Genomic DNA, 21,199 nt, shown 5'->3' with positions numbered 1-21,199 from the left:
CTTGACTGGGTCCATTTGGAGTTGGCCTGTCCGAACAATAAAACCCAGAAAGGAGACCTCGGGAACATGAAATTCGCATTTCTGGGCCTTGGCGAACAGATTGTTCTGTAGCAGCCTCTGGAGAACCTGGCGGACATAGTGGCGGTGCTCCTGCATGGTCTTGGAAAAGATAAGGATGTCATCAAGGTAGACAAAAACGTACAGGTTAATCATGTCCCTCAAGACGTCATTGATTAGGGCCTGAAAAACAGCTGGTGCGTTGGTGAGTCCGAAGGGCATCACCTGGTATTCGTAGTGCCCAGACGGGGTGTTAAAGGCAGTCTTCCACTCGTCTCCCTGTCAGATACGGATGAGGTGGTATGCGTTCCGTAAGTCCAACTTGGTGAAGACGGTGGCGCCTTGGAGCAGGTCGAAAGCTGTGGACATCAGCGGAAGGGGATATCGGTTGCGCACAGTGATCTTGTTCAGGCCCCTGTAGTCAATACATGGTCGGAGCCCCCCATCCTTCTTGCCGACAAAGAAGAAGCCGGCACCAGCAGGTGAGGTGGAGGGTCGAATGAACCCAGAGACCAGGGCATCTTTGAGGTATTCCTCCATGGCCTTGCATTCTGGCTGAGAGAGGGAAAACAGTCTGCCACGAGGAGGGGTAGTCCCAGGGAACAAGTCGATGGCACAGTCGTAGGCCCGGTGTGGAGGAAGAATGGCGGCCCTGCTCTTGCTGAAGACCTCCTTGAGATCCCAGTACTCTGTGGGAACTTGAGATAACTCCGTGAGATCAGGGGGCTTGGCAGGAGACACAGGAGAGCTAGAGAGCAGACAAGAGGCATGGCATGCAGGGCCCCATTCCACAACCTGGCTTGTTACCCAGTCTATGCGAGGGTTGTGGCGAGTAAGCCAAGGAAGGCCTAGAATAACTGGGAACTCAGGTGAAGGAATCAGGTGCAGGGATATTTCTTCCTTGTGACCTTGAGACTGGAGGAAGACTGGAGAAGTAACTTGGGTGACTCTTCCATCACCTAACGCTTGGCCATCGAGGGCAGACACAGACAGTGGGACTTCAAGAGGTGCAGTCGGGACATTGATACTTTGGGTGAAGTGAATATCCATAAAGTTCCCAGCCGCCCCTGAGTCTAACAAAGCTTGACAAGAGTGGACAGACTCACCCCAGGAGATGGAGACCGGGATGTAGATTCCTTGGCCAGGGAGTCCGGGAGAGAGGGTAGGCCCCGTCATAACCCTCCCTCGGCTGGACGGGGCGGTCCTTTTCCCGAAAGTTCGGGACATGATGCTCGGAAGTGACCAGGCTTGCCACAGTAGATGCAGCACTTGTCCCTCCTTCTGCGCTCCCTCTCAGATGCGGTGAGGCGAGTACAACCCACTTGCATGGGTTCTGGACAGTCACTGGAGGAGGTAGACGGGCTCCAGGTAGAGGTAGGGAGGCTGGGGGGGGGGGGGGGGGGGCTCAGGACTTGGCGGCGTTCTCTCATCCTGTTGTCCAGACGAGTAGAATGTGAGATGAGAGTTTCGAGGTCACTTGGGCATCCAATAGAGGCCAGGCCGTCCTTGATGGGGTCAGACAGACCATGGTGGAAGGCTGACACCAGGGCAGTCTTGTTCCATCCACTTACTGCTGCGAGCGTCCAGAACGAGATGGCGTAATCTGCGACGCTTCCTCCTTGTCGGATGGACATGAGCTTTCTGGCTGCGTCGGTACTGATGTCCGCCTGGTCGAAGACCTGAAGCATCTCTTCAGTAAATAGTTCAAAATCAGAGCACTCGGGTCCCCGTCTCTGCCAGATAGCTGTTGCCCAAGCTCGTGCCTTACCAGCTAACAAGGTTATCACGAAGACGATCTTGCGGCAATCCGTAGTGTAGGTGGTAGGCTGGAGCTCAAAGGTGAGTTGGCACTGGGTAAGGAACTCCCGGCACTCACCGTGTTTGCCATCATACCTCTGTGGTGCAGGAAGGCTGGGCTCGCGAGGTGAAGAAGACAGTGTGGCAGGAGGCACTGGAGCAGGATGAGGAGATGCAGGCAGAGGTGTCAGCTGTGCCAGGGTTTTCCCAATTTGCTGAAGCAGTTCCTCGTGGTGAGCAAGGGCCTCACATTGCGTTCGTCCATGATCACTCTGAAGCGTGTCAAAGCTGCCATAATTCCCTGAAGGCTGGCCGGGTAGACAGTTGAAGCAGCCTCTACTGAGTCGGTCATGACAGAGTCTTTCTGTTAGGGTTTTGCTGGGATTCGAACCTGGTTCGTTGGTGTGATAATCCAGCAAACCCCCACTAGGCCACCAGGGGATGACTGAAGTGCAGAAGCGTGAGGCGGAAGTAGAAAAGTATCAAAAAGTTTATTTACAATATTTACAGTCCAAACAAAAATATAATCCAAAAAATGCTCAGAAGATGAAGGGAAAAATAAAATATCCAAAAGGTCAAAGTTAAATACAAAAGCAAAAAACTAGAAAAGAAAAGGCAAAATACCAACGCTCAGAAGATCAAAAAACAGTAAACACAAAGTCCAAAAAGTCCAAAAAGAAAAGCAAAGTGCAAAACCAAAGAGACAACGGCAAGGAACACAGAACAGAGGTAACTGGAGCTAAACATAACAGCACAAAGACTCCGTGACAAGAGGACTGAACTCAGGGGGTATAAATACACAAAATAAATTGGAAACAGGTGACACTAATGAAAACAGGCAATCAACACCAACCCAAAACACAGGACACAGTGGCGACCTCTAGAGGCCAAAACAAACATAGACAAAAAACAGGAAATAACAGCGGCCTCTAGAGGCCAAAACAGTCCCAGTCCTAACACCTTCAGTTGCTTAGAAGCTACCCTGGGGCAGAGGTGGAAAAACCCGGGTGCAGAAAGTAAAAACCCTGCCACGTTTTTGCTCCAGCCAATTCAATGAACCAGCTGATCCTAATTACCACATCCCCTAAGCCAGGTTGATGAGCTAATTGGTGAAATCACCTGTGTTGAGAGCACAGGCAGAAGGAAAACTTAAGCAGGACTTTTACTCTGTCAATCCAGTTTTTCCACCTCTGCCCTGGGGTCCTTTGTGACCTCGCCGACTATTACACGCCTTGTTCTTGGAGTGATCTTTGTTGGTTGACCACTCCTGGGGAGGGTAACAATGGTCTTGAATTTCCTCCATTTGTACACAATCTGTCTGACTGTGGATTGGTGGAGTCCAAACTCTTTAGAGATGGTTTTGTAACCTTTTCCAGCCTGATGAGCATCAACAACGCTTTTTCTGAGGTCCTCAGAAATCTCCTTTGTTCATGTCATGATACACTTCCACAAACATGTGTTGTGAAGATCAGACTTTGATAGATCTAGACCCCGAAGCCGCCGCCAGGTGCCGCTAAAACCGCCATTTAGAATTTGAGCCGCCGCCAGCCAATAATTTTGTAAGCCAATTTGAGCCGCTATCTAATAAAATTTGGCTGAGCCACTAAGAATTGTGTACATCAAATAATGGGTTTATCCACATCATGAGCTACAAGAAAAGTGACACAAACATGATCAACTGTACACACTAGTTGTAACACAATAGAGACGTATAGGCATACACTGTAGAGATTTAGAACTGATATCACAGCACAGAGAGCCACCACAAGCTTGCCGTTGTGACTACCTGTCTGGCTTCCCGCCCCTCACACCGTTACCACGATACACTGGGGAACCCGGGAACCCACCCAGAGCATCAATCGACTCCGATATCGACGAGATGGCTGCATTCTTTGCCGCTGCTGAGGGAAAGTGTAAAGGTATTTTTTTTGTTTGTTTGTTTGTTTGACATACTTCGAGATTGATAAAAAAAAGTACTCCACCACTCTACTTTCATCATAGTAAGATAGCTGCCAGTCCTTCACTGGTCATTGCTAGTGAGAGTAGATAGCTAGATGCCTTCCTCGAACAATCCAGATTAGCTTATTATTAGCATTGAACTACAATCTTGCTAGATTTATATTTACAATGAAGTAAGAGACCAGGGGACCTGTGGTAAATATGATTTCACGTTAAATGACCCGTGTGTGTGTGTGTGTGTGTGTGAGAGAGAGAGAGAGAGAGAGAGAGAGAGAGAGATAATAATAATACATCTAAGTACTTATAATAAATAAATGTAATAAATAAATAACTTATAATCAATAAATGCTATCATAAATACACCATTTGTTGTAGTACAATCAGTTTTTTAACCAAACTGTGTTGTGGAAATAGCCTATGTATCTGTGTAACCAGTACACTGCATCTTATAATCAATTGAACGTAGACCATAGGTGTGAAGAAACAGTATCAGCCATTTGTAGCCATAAACATTTTGGTGGCTGCAGCAGCCATTAAGGTTTTGGCTGAGTCAGCTAGCCAGCCAGTAATTTCATCAGCCAGCCATTATCCTGAAAACAAACGGCTTCGGGGTCTAGATAGATCCCTGTTCTTTAAATAAAACAGGGTGCCCACTCACACCTGATTGTCGTCCCATTGATTGAAAACACCTGACTCTAATTTCACCTTCAAATTAACTGCTAATCCCAGAGGTTCACATACTTTTGCCACTCACAGATATGTAATATTGGATCATTTTCCTCAATAAATAAATGACCAAGTATAATATTTTTGTCTCATTTGTTTAACTGGGTTCTCTTTATCTACTTTTAGGACTTGTGTGAAAATCTGATGATGTTTTAGGTCATATTTATGCAGAAATATAGAAAATTCTAAAGGGTTCACAAACTTTCAAGCACCACTGTAGGATATTCTTTCTTTCTTTCTTTCTTTCTTTCTTTCTTTCTTTCTTTCACCCTTTTGGGTCTTATTAATGAAGGGTGATGTGGCTTTAAAAAAAATAAAGAAAACAATACAAGACAACAAAACAAGACAAGGCAAAAAAAAAAAAACAAGACACGACAAACCCAGAATTTGACTGACAGAGAAGTATGTGTTTATTTTCCCCTTTTCAAGATCAAAACAGACATGTCACGTCTTTAGAGAGCAAAGAAAGAAAGAAAGAAAGAAAGAAAGAAAGAAAGAAAGAAAGAAAGAAGCCTGAAGGACAGTTTCTGACAGCTGCAGTACTGGTTGTGAACACTAGAGGGAAATGAGAGTCATTTAATCACACTTTCTCTCTTTATTTCCGTTTCTACTGTGGGTTTCTGCATCTCTCTCTCTCATTCTCCTCCATCACCATCACACACCACCACCAATATAACACACACACACACACACACACTCTCACACACACACACTCTCTCTCTCTCTCTCTCACACACACACACACACACACACACACACACTGTCTCTCTCGCTCTCACACACACACACTCTCTCTCACACACACACACACACACACACACACACACACACACACACACACACACACACACACACTCTCTCTCTCTCTCTCTGTGAGTCCCCTGAACGTGATCAGTGATGTTTTTCAGTGACACTGTGTAACAGGGACGTGAATATTAATTTGATTAAAACTCAAATGCAGTGTTTAGAGAAATGATCAGTGGTGTGTTTGTTTTGTTCGGCGTGGTGTGTGTTCACAGCTGTTCTTACCCTCTGATATCGGAGACAGTTTTTCTTTAGCTGCGGTATCACACACACTCTGAGGAGATGAGTTTCTGGGGCTGGGTGGAGACACCTGAATGAGGCGCACACACACACACACACACACACACACACACACACACACACACACACACACACACACACACACAGAAACTGTAAGTGATATCTGAGTGAACCCTGATAAGAAAAGCACGCTGTGTGTTGGAGTGGGTGCGAGTGTGTTCTGTATCCACAGAGCAGGTTGGAGGACAGTGTGTGTCAGAATGTTCTGCTCTTATTTCTGAACTTTTTTGCTAAACACTGGCTAAGGCCAGGAAGAAGACGAGAGCAAAGGTCGCGCTGTGTGTGTGTTTGTGTGTGTGTGTTGTTGTAATACACAGCACAGTTGACCCATGAAGAAGTTGCCAAAGAAACCTACAACAGATCCACAACTCACACTTTGATGTGGACTGTAGTTGAGCTACTTGTGCGTCTCTCCTTCAAAAATGAAAAACCTGGATAGAAATCGGTGATCCAACCCGAGAGCGTCCTCAGAGTCGGCGGATTAATTCACAGGTTACCTTTATGTTCAGGCAGGAAAGTTCCTTGTATTCAGAGTCGAGTTACGCGCCTGCTTAATTGGATTTTTTTAAACAGCTATTAAAATCACCTGTGTTTATTTCACACTTCCAAATCCAGCAGACTTTTCTTGACTAGAAGCATCTGAGACGAGTGTCGAGACCGGCGTCTTTAAACACAAACGCTCGCTTTTAGACTGAAAAAAAAAAACATGGATAGAAGCTACAGATTGGAAAAAGAAAACCAATACCGTAATTTATGATAAGAATATGGCGAGTCTTGTATATCGTCAGTGTATCTATTGCTGCAGTTGTAACGAATCAGTTGTAATTAATTAATTACTGGTTTAATTTAACACCATGGTTAACATTCCACGTTTATTATTCGCCAGCTGATAGAATAGCACTTGATCCAGCACAGTGTGTTATTTTACATTTTATTGATTATTCTGCATAAAACTTAATGAAACCATGAGATACCAAATCGAGGCCATGAAATCATGAATTTTGCCGTATGATCCGTACGGACCCGTGCGCGCACTCTTAATAAAACCATTGGGAAAAGTCACATGACTGGGCAGATACGGCAGATATTTTTGAATCCGGTTCGGAAAAAGCCGCATGCAGCCCCGGACCCGTTTCCCTCGTTTCCTTCCGCCGTTTTCATTTTGCTCTGAGTTGTTTTTTTGAAAAATGAGCGACACAACTGAGCACAGTGAAAGTGAACATTATTATTTTGAAATTTGTAACAATTTTATTAAAATTATTTTCTTCAAAAATACAATCAGTATCTCCACTAGTCAAGGCTTCTGGGGCATTTGGTTTGTTTCCTTTATCCATTTTTTCTGAGGTTTCTGCGCTCGGACTTCAGGACTTCCCTGGACTTTTTAAAGGAGAACTGAAGTCATTTTTAAACTTGCTTTATTTCTTAATTAACGTATAATTCAGTATCGTGACTCATACTGGCAACTAATTGCAATTAAATATTATACTTATCGGCCTGTTCGGTCTTTAGCCGTGTTGAATTTAGTTTGTTTGGTCCACGGCAGGCGTCGCTTATCCGCGCGATCTTCACGAGACTTGTGCGAGACTTCGAAACGTGAAGCGTCAGCCAGGTGTCAGTGCCGCCATTTTGAAAACTGTTTTCCAAACGAAGTATTGCACAAAAACGAGTTTAAATGACGATTACTGCCTACTTTTTTCAAACTTTCCTGATTGCTATCAAAACAAACAAAACTTCCGGCTTGATTACATCAGCATTTGAAAGAGGGCGCGCGCGTCTTTTGACAATGTTGGCAGATGTCGGTCACTTTGATTTCCCCTGTACGTTTTACTTCCGTCCTACGATGTCTCACACAGGTCTTGATGAATCTCGTTTACGGCCATTGCTTTGACATACGGACTGATATCTTACAGAGCATATTTCAAACACTCATACAGTAACTTGCTATAGGAGCGACAAAATTGTGATCAAAAATGCATTCCGATATTTAATAAAATGAAATGATAGAATTTTGATGATAAAAAATTTGCCTTCAGTTCCCCTTTAAAGTTTTCGTCTTTCAGGATGTTTATCTTACTGTTGTTGTTGTCAAGGTAATGTTGAATACTTCGCGAAAAGGAAGACAGAATATCAGGTTCATAGTCTAAATTTCCTTTTTTCTTTGCTTGTATATAGGAAAGACATAGCAAGCTGTCGGGCTCCTGAGAGGGTACGACTTTTACGTCTCTTTCCTCCTAAACTTCCGCAAGAAATCTTTTGAAAACGTTCATGTCGTACTTTTTTTTACGCTATTTTCTTGTTGTTGTCCTTCTATAAACAAGTGAATTTCTTCACTCGAAAGTATCTTTTGTCATTTTCTTTGACAATTTTAGCTTGTTCAGTTCGGTCTGTGTCTGATAAATCATCTGGGTAGTAAAATTCGCTTTCACTGTGCTCAGTTGAGTCGTTTTTTGCACACCATTGCTCGTTGTTTTCCACTGTGTATGTTAGTTAAAAAAGGTCATATGATAAAATGCTTAGTGACTGATTTAGGTCGGGCCAGACGGGAAAATATTTGGCTCTTGGTCATTTGTACGGACTTCGCTGCGTTCGGTCCGTATAGCATGACCTCAGGTCAAATATTTTCCCTTCTGGCCCCTCCCACTCAGTCAATGAGTGCAAAGTATTTCAGGATTAATTTCAATATTAAATCCTAACTGTGTGTGTAAGTGAAGAGTTCAGATGCAAAACCTTGTAAACGCCATCTCCGTGAAAAATGAGTTAAGGATGTTGTGTGAATCCTGGTTACATCTAGTATACGTAAATGAAATATTTTTGTAAAAAAATAAAATAAAAACCACTCCCCGTCTTGTCTAAAAAATTGGTTTAATATCAAACCCCTCTAAACGCCGCTTCGATTTAGCAACAAAAGCCTCTATATTCAACAACCAATCAGAACGTCACTTGGACTCACGTGCTTTAACGCTAGTAAACAAAGTCTCATCAAGGAAGCTGCAACTTTATTCAGAGGGAGATTTCGCGAAATGCCAGATAATACCAACATGGATTACGATGGCATGGATGAACCTGTCCTCCAGACAGTGAATGGGCGGAGAAAACGTCGCGTTGTTGAAAATCATGTTTGCTATAAAGCGAAAATGAACCGATATAGTGGCGAAAAAACTGAAAATGGAATAGCCTGCAATCACAACAGGTTGATGTGCGCTGCGGCAAGCTTAACTCAGAACGACCTGGCATACTTTAAAAATCAGCTACACACATCTAAAGATAAAGTCGAACAGGACGCTATACTTCTGTCCCACTTGGAGATTATGCCGGTTCAACGGAGGAGGGAACAAGTTGATGATGAAGACAAGAGACGGCAGAGAGACGCGACCATCAAATACTCCGTTCTGAAGGAAGATAAAACAAGGGTTCCTGAGAGGTGTTGGTATTATTAGGTATTACCTAAAAATATGGTGCAATTTGCTCATGATCATAGGTCCCATCTTAAATTAGCTATGAGTGAGCCAACCACATCACCATCACAACCACCCCATATGTGTGGTATCATAATTTTCAATATTTTCAATTGTATCTTTGGTGGTTTTGTCACACTTACCTATGTCTGTAAGGAAAAAATGGATTTGGAGGTTTTTGCACACAAACCACATATGGATTTAGCTGGTTTTGACGCTAAATAAAAAAATAATTGCTAAAAAATAGTAATTTGGCTGAAGTAACATTTTCACTAACTAATAGCCTTGTGATTTCAAATAAAACTAGCTTTCTATACTTAAATATGAAGGCCTGATAAAAAATGGCCTTTTTCTCAAAAAGTGGTCAAATGGATTTAGGGAGTTTTGCATCTGAACTCTTCAAGTCCACTCTGAATACAGAGATGAGTTTCTGTTTCTGTTTAAAGTTGTGACACTTTTCTTGACCAAATCCAGGTTACTCACTGTGTCCTGTGGTGTGGCTGAGCTGGAGGACTCAGTGGAGTTGCAGGATGATGATGATGATGATGATGATGAGGAGGAGGAGGAAGTAGACGAGTTCTTCTCCTGCCTCTCCTGAGGACTCATACCAGTCTGGCTGTCTGACCCTGGTGTTCCTGGAACATCTGGAGGAGTGCTGGTCGCACTCGGAGCCTGAGCTGCTGGCTGGGCCTCTGGATGCTGGGACACATCTTGGTGAGGTGGAGCTTCTTTCTGACCTGCTGCAGAGTGCTGTACTCCAAACACAGCTGGGTAACCTGGCTGGGGTGCCAGAGGGGGCATGTAAGCCTGGGGCAGGCCGTTTGGCATGGTTGTTGGGGGTATGAAGGACTGTGCCATGGTCATGGCCAGAGACAGCACATTGGCCAGGGAGAAGAGCGGCTGCTGGGAATGAGCAGGCCACATTCCTGGTGTCTGTGTGTTTGGAGGCATGGTGTGGCCACCAGGGGGTGGCAGAGGGTTGCTCGTGGGTGGAGCCACATCACCCGGTATAGGAGGTGTGGGATATGGGGTGAGGTTGGAGGTGCTTGGGTTTTGGGGAGCAGGGTTTGTTACTGGGTTGATGGAGCCTTTAAGGGGAGTCTGGTTGACCATGAAGGAGTACGGGTAGGGTGGATTGGGGATGTATTGGGGGTTGGGGTACTGAGGAGGCATGGTGGGTACCTGAATAGGAAGTACAGGCAGGACATCAGGTTTGGGGTGTTGGGGGTAAGGGGATGTAGGAGTGTAGGGCTGGGATGAACCTACGACACGAACAGAAACAGCTGAGTCAATCAGTGGAACACGATGCTCGAAAAACCCGTTCTTCTTTTAATATCCTGGACCTGAAGGAAGATATCTGACTGATCTCATGGGACAATACATTTGCGTATAAATCATACAGATGGGTGTGTCCGGGCATCACACTGAAGACTGTGCCCTATACACACACTTTTAATACTGATTAAAACTGATTGTTTTGAGCTTTTTATGTTCTAGGAGGTCATGCAAGTTGTGCCTGAGGATTAATAGGTCACATGACCATATCATATCTGTATGTCTTCAAACTGCAGAAACGGTCTTCCTCAAATTTAGTACCTGCCCTTCGGTCGCATTCATTTGCACACAGTCTCTGTTCCTGAAGTGACTTTCAGGCTGTCGGAGATCACACTGCGGGTGTTAAATGAATCTCTTTGCATTGGCTCCGCCCCTTATTTTATACAATTAGGTAGAAACGGCCTGAACTGCAGATTTAGTAAAGAAGGAAAAACACAGCATGAACGTACTAAGAAAGACACGGTCCTCTGTAGATCCTAGGAGTAAAATGGTTTTGTGTGTGTGTGTGTGTGTGTGTGTGAGTGTGTGTGTGTGTGTGTGTGTGTGTGTGTGTGTGTGTGTGTGTGTGTGTGTGTTCTTCAGCTATTCAGATTACAGTCTCCATGAGGTAAAACTTAAAATTCTGGAAATAATGGAACAAAATGAAAATCCACAGGTTTCCTGCTTACACACACGTCTCACTTCATGTCCTCTACACGAATGAAATCAACTGAATTTGTCTCACACACACACACACACACACACACACACACACACACACACACACACGTTAAAACGCTTTCAGGGTTCAGTGCTCACGTCACACATTTCCATGAAAATGAGATGTTTTGCTCAGCTTACTGCATTCATTTTTAGCCAAAGAAACACCACTGGTGTCATCTATCTCTCATGCCTGTGGCTTCACACACACACACACACACACACACACGAAAATAGCACTGTGCTCAATAATAGTTGCTCTCAGTTCTACTGACGATGAAATAATCATTGTGTGGATTCTGCTAGGGGCGATGAGAGAGAGAGAGAGAGAGAGAGAGAGAGAGAGCGACAGCGAGGGAATGAGAGAGAGAGAAAGAGAATTGAGAGAGAGATTAGAGCTGGAGTACTGATAAACAGAAGATGAAATGATTTATGATGGAAATTTCTACGTGTGAACTGTCAGAATGGAAATAATGACGAGGCTCCGACTTATTTCCACTGTCACTGTGATTTCTTGTGATGTAACTGACTTAAACAGACAGACAGACAGACAAAAAGTCAGGTAGATAGATAGACAAAGAGATAGACAGATAGATACAGTGGTGCTTGAAAGTTTGTGAACCCTTTAGAATGTTCTATATTTCTGCATAAATATGACCTAAAACAGCATCAGATTTTCACACAAGTCCTAAAAGTAGATAAAGAGAACCCAGTTAAACAAATGAGACAAAAATATTATACTTGGTCATTTATTTATTGAGGAAAATGATCCAATATTACATATCGATGAGTGGCAAAAGTATGTGAACCTCTAGGATTAGCAGTTAATTTGAAGGTGAAATTAGAGTCAGGTGTTTTCAATCAATGGGATGACAATCAGGTGTGAGTGGGCACCCTGTTTTATTTAAAGAACAGGAATCTATCAAAGGCTGATCTTCACAACATATGTCTGTGGAAGTGTATCTTGGCACGAACAAAGGAGATTTCTGAGGACCTCAGAAAAAGCGTTGTTGATGCTCATCAGGCTGGAAAAGGTTACAAAACCATCTCTAAAGAGTTTGGACTCCACCAATCCACAGTCAGACAGATTGTGTACAAATGGAGGAAATTCAAGACCATTGTTGCCCTCCCCAGGAGTGGTCGACCAACAAAGATCACTCCAAGAGCAAGGCGTGGAATAGTCGGCGAGGTCACAAAGGACCCCAGGGTAACTTCTAAGCAACTGAAGGCCTCTCTCACATTGGCTAATGTTAATGTTTATGAGTCCACCATCAGGAGAACACTGAACAACAATGGTGTGCATGGCAGGGTTGCAAGGAGAAAGCCACTGCTCTCCAAAAAGAACATTGTTGCTCATCTGCAGTTTACTAAAGATCACGTGGACAAGCCAGAAGACTATTGGAAAAATGGTTTGTGGACCGACGAGACCAAAATAGAACTTTTTGGTTTAAATGAGAAGCGTTATGTTTGGAGAAAGGAAAACACTGCATTCTAGCATAAGAACCTTATCCCATCTGTGAAACATGGTGGTGGTAGTATCATGGTTTGGGCCTGTTTTGCTGCATCTGGGCCAGGACGGCTTGCCATCATTGATGGAACAATGAATAGTGAATTATGCCAGTGAATTCTAAAGGAAAATGTCAGGACATCTGTCCATGAACTGAATCTCAAGAGAAGGTGGGTCATGCAGCAAGACAACAACCCTAAGCACACAAGTCGTTCTACCAAAGAATGGTTAAAGAAGAATAAAGTTAATGTTTTGGAATGGCCAAGTCAAAGTCCTGACCTTAATCCAATGGAAATGTTGTGGAAGGACCTGAAGCGAGCAGTTCATGTGAGGAAACCCACCAACATCCCAGAGTTGAAGCTGTTCTGTACGGAGGAACGGGCTAAAATTCCTCCAAGCCGGTGTGCAGGACTGATCAACAGTTACCACAAACGTTTAGTTGCAGTTATTGCTGCACAAGGGGGTCACACCAGATACTGAAAGCAAAGGTTCACATACTTTTGCCACTCACAGATATGTAATATTGGATCATTTTCCTCAATAAATAAATGACCAAGTATAATATTTTTGTCTCATTTGTTTAACTGGGTTCTCTTTATCTACTTTTAGGACTTGTGTGAAACTCTGATGATGTTTTAGGTCATATTTATGCAGAAATATAGAACATTCTAAAGGGTTCACAAACTTTCAAGCACCACTGTAGATACACAGACAGATAGATAGATAGATAGATAGATAGATAGATAGATAGATAGATAGATAGATTGTGGTACCTGATGTGTGGAAGGACTGAGAGCGAAGTGGGCGGACAGGTGGTCCCACATCAGGGTCCGGGTGAAAGTCTTTGCTCAACCCGGGGGAGGAGCCATGGGTCACCTGACTTGCATTCCCGGCTGTATAATCTATATGACACACACACGCAGGCGATTAACAACTGTATAATTTATTTATGAGTTACAAATAAGAAGGTGGAACAGACAGACAGACAGACAGACAGACAGAGTGTTAATGAAGTGTTAGTCGATACCTGACATGTGGAAAGACTGTGAACGAAGCGGACGCAAGGGGATAGCTGCATCAGGATCGAGGTAACAGTCTCCGCCCACCCTGGGGGAGGGGCCTCGTGTTACCTGACCCACATTTGTGGCTGTGTGGTCTGAGTGATACTCACACGCTGTGGATTAATATCAATATGACACACGGATTTATTTATGGGTTAAAAATGAGAAAATGGAACAGACAGACGGAGACACAGACAGACGGAGACACAGACAGACAGGCTGTTGGAAGGAGGGTTAATAAAGTATTAGTAGATACCTGAGGTGTGGAAAGACTGTGAGCGGAGAGGACGCACAGGTACAGCTGCATCAGGATCGAGGTAATAGTCTCCGCCCACTCCGGGGGAGGGACCTTGAGTTACCTGACCTGCAGTGTAATCTGAGTGCAACATGCACAGGTCAGTAATACTGATCACATGGTGGGTTAATGAGAGAATCAGTTGTGCAGAGGAGGACAAATGAGCACAGTGTCGGTACACAGGGGCATGAAACGAGCTCGATTTCATCTCACTGTTACCATGACAACAGCACAGTCAGAGTGGAACAAGTGTTAGTCAGCTGAGAGTCGAGCCCATATCATTCTGCTTCTTAAAATTCATTTAAAATGCGTAACGTTAACTGTGTTTCCTCGCACATGCCCCTCTGTGACATCACTGATGTTGTTTGTCTCTCATGGGGCGTGTAGCGACTGCTATTGCTGTTGCTTGTGGGCGTGGCTTGTCCAAGATTTATTTATTTTTTAGTTTAGTAGACTGATCGTATTTAAATACTAAAACTAGGAGTAGATGAATGAAATAATGCAGAGTTACCTGGCAGGGAGGAGGATGAGTGTGTGCGTGCCAGCCCCTGTGTGTGCAGGTTGGGCTGAAAAATAAAAACAAACAAATTTAAACACTGCATCATTTATAATAATAATAATAATAATAATAATAAAAACTAGGACCAATCTCGAAAACAATATCAGTCCGATGTTTATACCTTAAATTTAGAAAATTACCCAGGTCTAATTGGAGGCATTTCAGAAACTTTATATTTACGTGTGTCATAGATCTTGTTGTTTATAATTAAATGTAGAGTGGTGAATATTGGTGTTTATTCTCTCCACATTCACTAGATATGAGCAATTGCGCGCTCTGATTGGCTACTCTAATACTAGGCTATCAGCTCATATACCGTTAGTAGAGAAAAACAAAATGGCGGAGCGTGTTGCTGAACCAACCGAGGATGAAATAAAAAACTACTCGAAAACAAAACCCCAAAATTGTTATCAAGTATTTAAAAGAAACAGAAATAGCTAAAAGAATATATAGTTTTTCCCCCCAATATCGCCTGTTCCACACTCCAGCCCAGTCGGTGGCGGTAATGCACCTTTAAGTTGGTTTACCAACTGCCAAAAAACCCTGAAGAAGAAGAAGAAAACTCCAAAAAATACAAAAAGAAAAGTAAAAAATATGGAATATTTTATATTTGATGGTAAGAATGTCTTTTTTTTTCAAGAATTATCATCATCACGTTTTTTCGCAAAGTGCTCCTGTCATTTCTCCAGTTTGTTTACGTTCTACGTGGAAATGATTTTGTCAGACATTTTGTATAAAGTTTTTATTCATCGAATTGGCAAAAAATAACAATAAAAATGCTACCCACCTCATTGGCTATCGGCTCATGTACGACTCAGTTTTGTGGAATAACTTAAATATGTTCCAAGGGCATGTGACATTTATTTATCTCATCTCATCTCATTGTCTGTAGCCGCTTTATCCTGTTCTACAGGGTCGCAGGCGAGCTGGAGCCTATCCCAGCTGACTACGGGCGAAAGGCGGGGTACACCCTGGACAAGTCGCCAGGTCATCACAGGGCTGACACATAGACACAGACAACCATTCACACTCACATTCACACCTACGGTCAATTTAGAGTCACCAGTTAACCTAACCTGCATGTCTTTGGACTGTGGGGGAAACCGGAGCACCCGGAGGAAACCCACGCGGACACGGGGAGAACATGCAAACTCCACACAGAAAGGCCCTCGCCGGCCCCGGGGCTCGAACCCAGGACCTTCTTGCTGTGAGGCGACAGCGCTAACCACTACACCACCGTGCCGCCCCATTCATTTATTTATTTATTTATTTAATTCCATATTTTCCTCATTTTTATTAAAAAGAAAGACAAAACAGGATGATATGAGCACTGGGATTTGGTCCTGAAAAAGAATACAAGGAATATTTTCATGCATATTTTTCCGATTCAGTCGTCTCATGATTCTGTGCAGTGAATTAACAGCAACTGATGATAAAAACAGTCAATATGAGGCTCTGATTACAACCACACTGTTGTACTGTCCAGTGCTCCTGGGTGTTGTGTGTGTGTGTGTGTGTGTGTGTGTGTACTCCGTGTGCTGAACAGTTATTCCTGGTGTGGAAAATCATTTCCGTATTGCACTGAGTCACAGCTGACCTTCTAACCTTTCCTCCTTATCCTGTAGACTGCTTTACAAAGTTAGGAGTAAATATAATAATGATATATAATTACAAAGTCACATGATGTCATATATATGATAACACGTTTTAGTGAACGGTCATGTTAATAAGGCAACATAAGCCTTTTAATCCATATAACTGAAATAAACTGAACATAATTGTGTTTTATTTATGCTCACTGCTGGTCTCTTTTGACCAGGGCTTTGAACCAGAATTTTTTTCCTATTGGTTCGTTCCGAACAGAAACGGAATTTTAACGTTTCCGGTTTTGGGTTCCACCATTAAATAGACGTTCCCGAACCGGTTAGAACAAAAAAATTTCGTTCCCGGAACGGTTAATTACGTTCCCTGTCAGCTGTTTAACAAATAGCTATAAAATGATGTCTCTGTCTCATCCAGCTTAAGCCAAATGTAGGCTAATTCTATTACAACCTTCATTAAATAAGACAAGAAATAATTCAAAACAATTATTTCAAATGTTGGCGATTTGGATTCTCAGTATGTCTTCCCATCTACACAAACAGAAAAAGTGCCAAAAATGAAAGATAATTCGTTTAGTGTGTTACCAAAGGCTAGTCAGGCCCTATGCATTGATAGGCTAACAGAGGTTAACGGCATTTAATGTTCGCGAGCCTCTCATTAACGTGGACAAATATATTGATATCGTGTTTGAAATTGACGTTTTCGAATAACGATAGACTGCAATATTTACCTCTTATTTAAGATGTGGAGACGTGATAGTAGTCCACCCTCCCGCTCTCTCCATTCAGTCAGCGAACGTCACACAGGAAGTGAACCCCAGCGGGTCATAGAAACTTGCGCAGGAGAAGAATGACTTTTTTATTTGTAGGCTACGGAAACTTTGAGGAACGAAATAAAAACCGGTATTAACCGGTTACCATTATTTTTAATAAGCGTTTCTGTTCCGGAACATAAAAAATAATAAAGTTTCTGGTTTCGTTTCTGTTCCATGTGAAATAGAAAAAGTTCCCGGTTTTCGTTCCTTGAACCGGTTCAAAGCCCTGGTTTTGACTGATAGACAGGGTAGAGGGGTGCCAATACTTTGTGCTTTGGAACAGATGAGCTAGAAGTGGCCCTGACAAAAAGAAATGAAGGCGTCTTCAGCCTGAGGTCAAGCTGTGAGTTTGAAAAACTTTCCAACTGCATAAGCGCAATAAACCACTCGGTGACATATGATTACAGGAAAATAATCAGCGTTGTGGTGAGAATAGTAAGTGTGAGATAACGAGCAGTCCGGAAGCTTCTGGAACGCACCTGAGAGCCTGAGAGAGTTCCCTCTCCGCTCAGGTAGGGCAGCCGGAGGACGTTTGCGGGCCCGAGCGGCTCTAAAGGCTCCCTCCTCATCAGGGCCTCAGCGCGGCGGATGATGTCCCTCATGCGGTGGATGAATCCTTCCTTCTCCAGCGGCAGGATGAACTCATTATGCGCCTGCACACAGGAGCAGACGTGGATTACAGCCTGGAGCAGCGTGCTGGCCTGCTCACTCTGACCTCATCTAAACCTCACTAATGCGACACAACAGCCTGACTGTAAGTAAAGACACCCGAGCACGCACTCCTCTATCCGGGCGTGTTAGAGAACAGTGATTCAGATCGAACTGATGTGAAGCTTTATTCAGTGAGTCGAACACGGTCCTTTGATACTGCACTGATGTGGTCAGAGTGTTGGGGTGAACAGTGTCCAGAGGTGTGAGCTCACCATGACGGCGGCGATGTCCTCAGGGTTGTCTCCGTCCAGGTCGAATTTAAACGTCACCATCTTACTGTTGTGAGTCTGAAGCTGGCACTCCACCACCCGGTCCACCTTATCTGATAACTTTATAGAGACAGAGAGTGAGACAGAGCATGAGACAGAGAGTGAGAAACAAGATGAGACACAGAGTGAGACACAAGGTGATACAGATAGCATGAGAGAGGGTGAGAGAGTGAGACACAAGATGAGAGAAAATGAGACAGAGAGTGAGACAAAAGATGATACAGAGTGAGACAGAGGGTGAACCAGAGAGTAAAACATAAGGTAGATAGAGGGTGAGACACAAGATGAGTCAGAGAGTCAGACAGAGTGCGATACAGAGTGAGACACAAGATGAGGCAGAGAGGGAGACAGAGAGGGAGACACAGTGAAGCACAAGTTGATACAGAGAGTGACAGAGTGGGATAGAGAGTGAGACAGAGTGAGATAGAAGGTGAGACACAAGATGAGTCAGAGAGTCACATAGAGTGAGATAGAGGGAGAGACAGAGTGAAACACAAGATGACACAGACAGTGGGACAGAGAGTGAGACAGTGAGACACAAGATGATACAGAGTGAGACAGAGAGTGAGACACAAGACAGGACAGAGTGTGAGACACAGTGAGACAAAAAATGATACAGAGTGAGACAGAGGGTGAGACAGCATGAGATAGAGGGTGAACCAGAGAGTAAGACATAAGATGAGACAGGATGAGACAGAGTGAGATATAGGGTGAGATTGAGTGAGGTAGCGTGAGATAGAGGGTGAGACAGCATGAGATAGAGGGTGAACCAGAGAGTAAGACACAAGATGAGACGGAATGAGACAGAGTGAGATATAGGGTGAGATTGAGTGAGGTAGCATGAGATAGAGGGTGAGACAGCATGAGACAGAGGGTGAACCAGAGAGTAAGACATAAGATGAGACAGGATGAGACAGAGTGAGATATAGGGTGAGATTGAGTGAGATAGCGTGAGATAGAGGGTGAGACAGCATGAGATAGAGGGTGAACCAGAGAGTAAGACATAAGATGAGACAGGATGAGACAGAGTGAGATACAGGGTGAGATTGAGTGAGGTAGCGTGAGAGTGAGATAGAGGGTGAGACAGAGTCAGACATAAGATGAGACAGTGAGACAAAGTCAGACAGTGAAACAGAGTGAGACACAGCAGGTTTTTTGTAATTAAAGCAAGCATGTGTTGATCTTTCCTTATAATTATGATCAATTGTTGAGGAAATGCTCATAAATAACGTGTGTGTGTGTGTGTGTGTGGTTGAATTTGTAGATATTGTGTAATACCCCTGTGATACGTAGCCGTGAGCGAGCTCTCTTCCTCAGCAGTTTACTTCCTGTGCGTTTGTTGGGACCTTTGCTGCTCATCTCTGATAGGCCCTCGTTCCCGTCACTCAAACCAGACGTCACATCGGAGGCGTAACTGTGAACAGGCGAAAGGTCAAAGGTCATTTATGTATCATTATATCTTTATAGTATCAGTCTGCGCTGGTGATGCTGAGGATATCTAAATTTTCATAACGGAAATCAGTTTCCCTGAACATTCCTCCACGCTGCGATCTGTATTCAGATTTAAACCCAAAGTGGGTGTGGCCTAAACCAAAACTCAATCATTAAATATGAACCCTATCATGGAAACAATGGAAAACAAACCCAGGAGTAGAAACATCATCAGTGTCAGCATGATGTACGACTTCTGGCTCTGACAGTTCCTCAACCTCAGCTACATCACTCCTGCTCATCATCACGCACCGAGAGATGGACAAGGGTTTTTTATTTTATTTTATATTTTTATTAAAATCTTGCATATGATATTTGTTTCCTGAAAAAAATAAACCAACAATTCGCTGGATTTAACCTGCTCTCACCCTGACCAGGCAGTTACTAAGGATGAATGAATGAACGCTGTAAATATGTCGCACATCTCCGGTCTTCATCATCCCGCGAGCTTCATATCGAACAGCGCTTGCTCACATCGGAGGAAAATCAAAACCTGCCGTTCATTCGCACGTCTTTTTGTCACATTCTGCAGGATCCCAGTCCTGATACACACCTCGAGTCTCAATCAGACGTCCTGTAAACCTTTCTGGAGAAAGAAGGGTCAGTGCTCCTCCTATTCGTGTCTGTATTTGTATATCATTAGAACACAATACCGTTTCAGTATCTCTGCATCGCTGCTCGCTGAACCTATAAAGAAATTTCTTTCTTTTTAAATATGAGATTACTGTGCAGGACAAACCGCATCACAGTGAGCTCAGCCAGCCTCGGCTTAATGCACTAACCACTCTGTGTGTGTGTGTGTGTGTGTGTGTGTGTGTGTGTGTGTGTGTGTGTGTGTGTGTGTGAGAGAGAGTCATGCAGGAGTCAAGGCGCTGCTAAATGGAGCATCAGGCATGCTACATGACCAATCAGATCACTCGGGTGGAAAAGTAAAGCCATGGGCACACACAGGTTTCAGCTCATATCTGTTCTTGACGTAAAAAAAACACATCACGCCAAAACACGCAGAAAAAAAAAATATTTTTATCCATTCCAAGTGTTTGAGTGGAGCATAAAAGGAAATGTGCCTCACTAACGTTTATCCATCAACACTCGCAGCATCTGTTGCGTTAAAACGAACTGTTGCCCCGGACTAAAAGCCCTGGCCTGAACAATGAAGCTTAATTAATAACAGAACGACTTTTCCATGATGGAAAGAGCTGGGTTGCCATGGTTACCTGTCAACGGGAGACGAGAAGCCGCTGGCGCCACTGGAGTGCACTCGCTCAGAATTGTGGGATACGGCGATGCTCTAAAGGAGCAGGAGCACATTAAAGCATTGTTTAACGTCATACGAATGTGCACATTAGGTTTAGGGCCGTGAACGTACAATAACGAGACCTACAGAGGGCATGAGATAATCACCATGCATGTAAAATACTGATGGAATTAATAATTATAGAATCGAAGCCCCGCCCACTACTCACTGACGGAAAGCGGAGTGCTGGGATCAGAGCACTCTTGACAGGTGAAGCTTCTGTGGGTGGAGCTTCAACAACTGGCGCGTCGCTGTTCGTAGTCTCAGTGGGTGGTGCTACAGATGAGGCTTCAGGTGGCTCTTGGAGGCCGGAGGAGCTGAGGTAGCCGTCTGTCTCACAATCCGCTGCCAGACAAAAGAGTCACAGGAGGTTTATATGATTTATAGGAAGAATAAAAAATGTAATAATGTTTCCTAAAAAGGCAGTGATGAAAACACAAGAGCAGGATGAGGAACGAAGA

At 43.8% G+C, this 21,199-nt stretch overlaps 1 protein-coding gene across 2 annotated transcripts in view; it reads right to left on the bottom strand.

Moving 5' to 3' along the window:
- wnk4b (WNK lysine deficient protein kinase 4b) overlaps positions 1-21,199 on the bottom strand; it is a 166,567-nt gene that overhangs the window by 7,259 nt on the left and 138,109 nt on the right. Inside the window, exons 8-18 of one of the 2 annotated variants that reach the window (XM_060942453.1) lie at positions 20,908-21,083; positions 20,659-20,732; positions 19,229-19,364; positions 17,894-18,010; positions 17,450-17,623; positions 14,507-14,561; positions 13,957-14,076; positions 13,667-13,813; positions 13,413-13,541; positions 9,582-10,360; positions 5,569-5,653 (exon numbers count right to left, since the gene is read on the bottom strand). In XM_060942453.1, coding sequence (XP_060798436.1) covers positions 5,569-5,653; positions 9,582-10,360; positions 13,413-13,541; positions 13,667-13,813; positions 13,957-14,076; positions 14,507-14,561; positions 17,450-17,623; positions 17,894-18,010; positions 19,229-19,364; positions 20,659-20,732; positions 20,908-21,083 — 1,992 coding nt within the window. The remainder of the gene's footprint in view (positions 1-5,568; positions 5,654-9,581; positions 10,361-13,412; positions 13,542-13,666; positions 13,814-13,956; positions 14,077-14,506; positions 14,562-17,449; positions 17,624-17,893; positions 18,011-19,228; positions 19,365-20,658; positions 20,733-20,907; positions 21,084-21,199) is intronic. The other variant, XM_060942454.1, reaches the window with a different exon arrangement.

This window comes from Neoarius graeffei, chromosome 16 (assembly GCF_027579695.1).
Source record: "Neoarius graeffei isolate fNeoGra1 chromosome 16, fNeoGra1.pri, whole genome shotgun sequence".
In the NCBI taxonomy this organism is placed as follows: domain Eukaryota; kingdom Metazoa; phylum Chordata; class Actinopteri; order Siluriformes; family Ariidae; genus Neoarius; species Neoarius graeffei.
This window is presented reverse-complemented; position numbering and strand designations above follow the sequence as displayed.